This window comes from Ovis aries, chromosome 2, assembly GCF_016772045.2.
Source record: "Ovis aries strain OAR_USU_Benz2616 breed Rambouillet chromosome 2, ARS-UI_Ramb_v3.0, whole genome shotgun sequence".
Classification (NCBI taxonomy): Eukaryota; Metazoa; Chordata; class Mammalia; order Artiodactyla; family Bovidae; genus Ovis; species Ovis aries.
In genome coordinates this window covers 188,352,373-188,360,176 of record NC_056055.1, presented here as the reverse complement: position 1 = coordinate 188,360,176, position 7,804 = coordinate 188,352,373, and the positions used below count along the sequence as shown (strand labels likewise).

The 7,804-nt window shown below is 38.4% G+C and overlaps 1 protein-coding gene across 1 annotated transcript; it reads right to left on the bottom strand.

Moving 5' to 3' along the window:
* Positions 1 to 3,090: 3,090 nt before the first annotated feature.
* LOC101109675 (coiled-coil domain-containing protein 25-like) lies at positions 3,091 to 5,246 on the bottom strand. Its single transcript, XM_042244001.2, has one exon. The coding sequence runs from the start codon at positions 5,192 to 5,194 to the stop codon at positions 4,568 to 4,570; it is 627 nt and encodes a 208-aa protein (XP_042099935.1). The 5' UTR covers positions 5,195 to 5,246; the 3' UTR covers positions 3,091 to 4,567.
* Between the last annotated feature and the right edge of the window lie 2,558 nt (positions 5,247 to 7,804).

Here is a 7,804-nt window from a genome sequence, read left to right as displayed (position 1 = left end):
CTCTTGACCCTTACTCAAATAGGAAGGCAACTCCCAAACAAATAATCTATATCAACATCTGTTTCTCTACCTTGGACATTCATTAAATACTGAGGACAATACAATTCATACTGTGAATATGAAGGAACAAGAAACAAAGCATACACACAGCTCGTGTTCATCTGTTAATCTTTCCGGTTCCATCTACTTTGCTTTTGTCCATTATCTGCTGATGCCACACTCCTCTCTAATACATGCATTCTCTACTTCTAAAAATAAGGATTCTATTAAGTTTCAGAAGCAAATCACGTTTCTCACTGTGCCGGATTTTTCAGTGCCAGACCTCTTTGAATGCCAGGCCAAGCTTGTATTCTTGAAAGTTTGAAGAGAAGAGTTTGAAGGACTTGATCTGAGATTTGATATGATCAAAACTGTGTGTTAGGATCTTGTATTTGACAGCAGTAAACATAGAGAATAGGGAAATGAGGGGAAATAAAGGTTGCCTTACTCATGAACCAACATGATGGTCTAAAAATACAGGAGAGGAAAGAGAAAGCGGAAGCCTGTACATGCAGGTCAAGGAAGTATGGACAGAATATTTATGTCATGATGGGGGAAAGGAGAAGGAAATTAGAAGAGATAGATGTATGAATGTGCATCCAAATAATTGAAAAAGTTAGAAGAGTTAGTTACAGGAATCAGAGATATAAGAGAAATGACTTCCTTTGGAGAAATGACTTCCCTGGTGGTTCAGATGGTAAAACATCTGCATACAGTGTGGGAGACCCTGGTTTGATCCCTGGATCAGGAAGATCCCTTGGAGAAGGAAATGGCAACCCACTCCGGTGTTGTTGCCTGGAGAAGCCCATGGACAGAAAAGCCTGGTAGGCTACAGTCCACGGGGTTGCCAAGAGTCAGACACGACTGAGAGACTTCACTTTCACTATTTTTGGATGGTGAGATTATTTTGCATATACAATGATCTTTAAGTGTTAAAATATCACCTACAGAAAAGAATAAGCTGTCAATTTGTTGTTCATAGCTATATTGTCAATGACAGAAATATGGTAAATATCTGTGAACTGGCTGAATGAGTTTGGGAATAACTTAAGAAAGCGAGTATAATTTGAAATGCTGTTTGCCTCCCAAAATTCATATAATTATAATCAAAGAAACTTGGCAAACACAACTTGAATTTAGTTAATAAGTAAATGCTCCAAATATGTGTGATTTAATTTTTATTGTGAGTGATTAGAATACATGAAAATGGGACAGTCTATCAGAGAAGAAAATATTAACAAAGTGTTTAAAAGAAATGCTAGGAAAATATGTGCAATATTTAAATTAAAATTAGTATTTGTAATACATGAATGCTCTTATAAGTCACAAATTTAAATATATAACAATGCAGTAGAAAAAGAACAAAATATCTAAATAAACAATTCATGGTAGAAAAAGCACAACCAACCAATAAGTATTTTAAATAGAACATCAACATTACAAGTGATACCATTTTTGCTTAATATAATAAAACAAGTAATATATTTATAATAGTGTTAAGCAAATTCAAAAAGTAATATAAGCGGCATTTATAAAATGTTGTAATAAATTTAAGGAAAGCAATTTCTCATTATCTTTATAATTTAAAGTGTTTTAGCCGTTAAACTCCAAAATTCCACTTCTAAAAATCTGTCTTTTCAAATATTGTAAGATAAGCATCTTCTAAGAAAGTTGATTACAGTGTTATGGTTTGTCATAGGATATAAATCAGAAGAGATTTAAAATCTATCAATATAGACATAGTTAAAATTTGGAGTATATACATATGAGCCAATACAATGAAAATAATAAATAAAAAATGGGTGAGTCCTGACACCTTGCTACAAATCATCTCGAAGATCCATGACATCAATAATGCAAGTTCTTAAGTGCTATGGGTAATACCATCTCATTTATGTAAGTACATAAATATGTACATTCACGTGTGTCTGGTGTGATTATGTGGTTGTGCAGATGTGTCAAACCTTTGTATGTGCACACCTGCAGAAAAATACCAAGAAAGATATTCAAGGAACTGGGAACAATAGTTGTTTCAAGAAAAAAGGAAGCCAAAGTTTAGAGGAAAAAAAGTATGCACTTTAAGCTTATATTTCTATTCTTAAATATTCTTTGTAAAGACTATATATTGCTGTTGGGGAAAAGTGAGAGCCTTAGAGCAAACAAATAAAATAGGTAGTTATTGGAAAAGAGATGACTGTAAAAATCTCTGAGATCAGGAGACATAATTTAGTAGAGAGGTAAGATTTTTATTTCTGCTATTACGCTTACTGGTAAATGCATCATAAACTGTTGTAATGAATGTATTCATAAACATTAATGAACAAAATTTCATGTTCCAACAATCTCTGAATAATTTCTTATAATTCATAATTCATCAAAATTAAGGGAACTTCAGTTATCTCTTTTCTGTCCTATTGGGAGTAATTGTGGCTTCTTTAGATATTTGGTAGTTACCTTAGAGGCCTCAGTGAATTAAAAATGAGAGGTACATGGACAAGTTAATGCAACTAACTAAAAATTAGAAGAAAATTTTAGGCTAAGCCACTAACTTATGTGGACTCTAGCTTGTTTTACCTATATATTATGAATGAGAGACTGATTATAATGCATATAGAATATGCAATAGAAAATGCATATATTGCATTGAGAATTGCATATTTAAAGAGTTCTAGAATCTCATCAACTATAACCTTCTGAAATTCTTTATCTCTTAAGTGCAATAGTTCCCTCAAAGTGCAAGCCTAAACTCAGTTTCTCCAGTCTCAACAGGTCATTGTCTTAGTGTGAATTTCTTCAGGAACAGACTCTGAAAAGGGAGAAAGTCAGATGATTTGAGCATATAACATTGAAACATATACATTACCATATGTAAAACAGACAAGCAGTGCAAGTTTGAGGTATGACACAGGTGATCTGTGAAACCTGGAGAGATAGGCTGGGAAGGGTGGTGGGAGGGGATTCAGTATGGAGGGGACACGTTTACCTATGGCCAATTCATACAGATGTACGGCAAAAGCTATCAGAATATTGTAAGTAATTCACCTGCAATTATTTTTTTTTTCCAAATAAAACATGAGTCTTTATTGTTATATTTCCAACTCACAGAATTCCGGGCTATCATGAGACATATATACAGAGATAATCACTAATCTATGCAGTCATCTTCTGCACCCTCTCTCAAAATTTGGCCCAAGACGTTTTCCAGTTCAACCCCACACACCAACTTGGGATAAACAGAAATAAGTCTTGTTTCTATTCTACTATTACAGGTGGAATATCTGTTGGAGGAGGCGCTTTTGCTGGGTTGGAACAGAGCTGAAGACTTCTGGGTGTGGTTAAAGTATGAACCTCTCTGCCTTCTGACCCACAGACTTTGTGTCTTTCCTTTTCATTTTTTTGTCTCTTTCCATAGCAGTTGCTTTACAGATTGTCACAGAGATCTCTCTTCTATTCAGAATCACCCTGGAAGGCAGGTGGTTCAGATGAGCAGTACTGTTACCTATTAAGTTACTGAGTCTACAACTGAGGAATCTGAACTCCGGGATTACCACTCAAAATAAATATCATTTCAAAGTAAATAACAAACTACTCAGCTGGCAAGTGAAATGCTTAAGTCTTTCTAAACCATAATTGCCAAGTAGACTTGGGCTTTATGCTACATCCCAAGACAGAAACCAGGTAACCTACATCTTCAAAGGAATTCACAGAGCACTCCTTCCTGTTTCTTCCCTCACTGCTGAGAAATGACTCTGGAGCCGGAAGCTGTAATATACAACTTGGGGCTCAGGTAAAAACTGCCATAAGACCCAACCCTGATTAACATCGACTATTCTTTATCTTAAGTCTGATGGTGCCTGGGTAGAGGCTCTCAATGGGAAAAGGAAGGATGTAGCAGGTGGAAGCCTGGAGAAGCTGAGAGATGAGGGCAGATCCGTTAACAGACTCGGGTGGCACTATGGGATATGACCACCGAAGCCAGTTATCTTCTGAAAATATCACTATCACTTTCAAAACCCAGACCTTTTTTTTTTTCCTTAATCAGGGAGTCAGGGGTGAGAGGAACATTCACTTATATTGCTCATCAATATGTTCTTCTCAACAGAACTGAGACTATTTAAGAATATGAGGAGCTTTTCAAGGCATCTGCTTTCAGGACAGACCGCAGTAATAGAAATACTTTCCAGAGTTGGTTCGTTCTAGAGTCTATTCCAAGAACAAGGGCGGCCAACTTTCGCGAGGTTCCAAGGCATGTTCTGGCAAAAATATTTTCACTTTCCTAAAGTTATATGCTGCATTAAAGTCCAACTATACTGTATACACATTTATATATACATATATATTCATCTGATCCTTTGCTGACAGCAAAAAAGGGAACACTTTTTTTTTAACTCCGAAGTTGGTAATATTTGTAGAGTATTATGAAGGCAGAATTTTAGTTGGATGTTTTTTTATGACTCAGAACATATATGAAATGAAAACTTCTGCACACTGCCCCAAATTCACATCTTTAAAAGGTCCTTTTCTCCATTCACATGAATTCGTCTGAATCATTGCCATCCTGATTTGAAGACATATTCTCAGCTTTCATTAGTGATGAATAGCTCCTAAGCTCGTCCATCTCCCTCTTCTTCTTCATCTCTTCCTTTTCTCTCCTTTTCATTTCCTGAATCTGGGCTTTCTTCTCATTTCTCTCTTCATGGTCTCTGCATTCCTTCTCTGCCTCTAGGTCTGGGAACCGCTCCATTTTGGTCTTTTCCAATTGGTTCAGGATCTCATTCACTTTCTTCTCTACTGTCACAATTTTCACATCCTTCTGCCTGTGAAAGCCAATCTGGCCCACGTCCATGTCGGCCGTCTTCTTCAGGTTGGACCACGGGGTGTACACCACGTTCACATTGTTCATCTTGCAGCCTTGAATGCTATTGGCCTTCACAAGATGGGCACAGTCCATCAGCACCTCCTTTGGAATATCTTCTATTTTCTCTCCCTTATGCAATCGAAGGTACACATGAGCCAAAGAGAGTTTGTCCACATGAAACCAAATATCTTCAGGCCAGCCATACTTTATCAGATCTTCATTTTCATATTTATCCTTTCCCATGTAAATAGTGTAAGCAGATGAGTTAACGCTACTACTGGTGAAGTAGAACACCATGATCCCAGCGGCGGTGGGACAACTACAGCGCCCAGCAGCAGTACTCAAACCTGGAAGCCATTCACCTGCAATTAAAATAAATAAGCAATTAAAAAATTTAAAAAGGGATTTAATTGCAACAGCTTATTTGGGAAATAATCTCAAGAAATACCAGTAAAGAAGTTCAGTCTTGAGACACAGAATAGAATCAAGCCAGGAAGAGTTTGGTTTGCGATCAAGTCAGTCACTACTGTGTGCATTGGAGTTGAGTCCACTGAGAGCTGACTTGAAGCTCTGGTGGTTATACATAAACTCCCTGCTCTTCAATGATCCAGGACTGTGACTGGCATAGTTAATGCTCTGGCATACCTGCCCTGTGCAAAGACCCGGCATGCCCCCACAGCCAGACAAAATGACCCAAGGAGCAGACTCAGAATTTCTACTTAGGCAGCTTTCAGCTTGCAGAGTTTTATATGCTCAGGGAAAAAGAGCAAGGCATTGAAGTATCACCTATATTTCATCACTTGCAAGTTCATTCTGTCAGATCACTTATTTTTGAATAGTAGTCAATCACAAATGCTTAACAAAAATGTTCTATGAGTATCAGTGGGACTAGCTATAGTCCTTGATGGTGCATATTGTCCCAAATCTGTACAGCTCTCCTTGGCATCCACAAGTCACTGTCTGATTCCAGAACTCACTGTGGATACCAAAATCCAGGGATGCTCAAGTCCTTTACAGCCAGTCCTTTATATTCACAGGTTCTGCTTTTCCATGTTTCACTAATCACTGGTTCAACCAACAGCAGATTGAACCAAGGAATACAAATTTGGGCAATAAGATTTTCTTTCTGTCCATCCTCCACCTCTCATTCTGTATTCCTAACATCTTGGACTACTATTTCTGCTGGCAAGGTTTCTGATCCAAGTGGAGTAACTCAGACCTGTGTTCCTGAGTGTTTGATCTAAACCCTGCCTCTATCAAATTCTCTCTCTTCATGGTAAGAGAGATCACATGGTAAGGATTACAGCTTTTACGGTGTAGTAACTCCTTTGTTTGCCCACAGTTTCCACAGCATGAAGATCCCAAGCTGACCAGGCAATGGTCATGGCATTAGGTATTCAAAGGAGAAAGATGTAATTTATTTACCACCAAGTAGCTTGCTGGTCTTTTGAAGAGGCAGAAGCATCCTGAGGGCTCAGCATTCATCTCTGCTGCTAAAAGGTTGATGGCTCATCCTCAGTAGCAGCCATAATTCTTTTGGTTAATGGGAACTCATACACTTGGACCCACGCATCCTCTCTATTCTGACTAGTACAGCTTTCTTCATAGTCCATTATGAATCACTCGACTTTCTTCTATCAACAAGGTGAGCAGGCTGGAAGATGGTTCATCTCCTCTGGACAAAATATATTGTTCATCTTGTTGATTTGTACCTTGAGAGGTGATCTTTCATGGATATCGATACAAGTTTCAAAAATCTACAAACTTAATAGCCATTGGCCTAAAGAACTTTTTATCTCTGAAATTCCAATGTTGCTGCCTCCATGCTCCTCTCAATAAGCTGAGACATGTGCCTTCTGTGTTTTGCAGACATTAAGCTAAAAGCTTAAATGTGGACATGCCAGGGACAAAAACTCTTGCACTACTCAGCCATTGAGGATATCCCTTATCTGCCGTCTCACACATGTTTCTGATCTGTCATCTTGAGTGTGGGTATGCGTATACCCTTTCCCCAGTGATCAATGATACTGGCACATAGCTGTATTTTCTTTGAGTAAATCTGGTAGAATTTCTATTGGAGAGGTTTGCTGCGGTCTTCAAAAATGCCTCTGGATCTAAGAACTAACTCAGATATGGAAACCCAGCCACATCCATGCTTTTCCTTGATAGTGATATCCGCAGTCTCTTCCTCTGCTCTTGATCTCTTGGTTCTTTCTTAAAGCAGTTGAATTTCTAGCAGTGACCTGGTCCCTATGAATCAATATCTTTTTGGCACTTGACACTGTTTAGGTTCACCTGGTTGCTAACAGTTTAGGGCCAGATTCTCTGTTGTTCTGTAATAGATGAACTTTAACACAGTTATTTGAGGCATTTTATCCATTTATCAATATTCTTCTACTGCAGTTCTGTCACTTCCACTTCATTTTCAATATGCCATTATTCCCTTTAAAGATCTGTTCCAGCAGTGTACTGAGGCTTGCTCAGCTATCCTTGTCAGGACCATAAACCTCGAGTTACAGAAATGTACCCCCATATCAATCAAATTTCCATTCTCAATCCTTATCATTTCTCCATCACCAGGGTTCACAAACTCCAAAATAATTCCTGAACTGTTATCCTAGTTCTGCTCATCCTTATTAGATAGTTCCTTCAGTACGTCTGTAAATAATGTCTTTCTTCCTCTGTCAGGAGCAGGAAGGCATACTGAGACTGCTGCTGCTACTGCTAAGTCACTTCAGTCGTGTCCGACTCTGTACGACCTCATAGACAGCAGCCCACTAGGCTCCTCCGTCCCTGGGATTCTCCTGGCAAGAACACTGGAGTGGGTTGCCATGTCCTTCTCCAATGCATGAAAGTGAATTCGCTCAGTCGTGTCCGACTCTTAGCAACCCCATGGACTGCAGCCTA

What these genes read in the sequence shown, in the direction of transcription:
- LOC101109675 (XM_042244001.2), bottom strand. Translation starts at nt 5,194, where the DNA reads ATGGTGTTCTACTTCACCAGTAGTAGCGTTAACTCATCTGCTTACACT.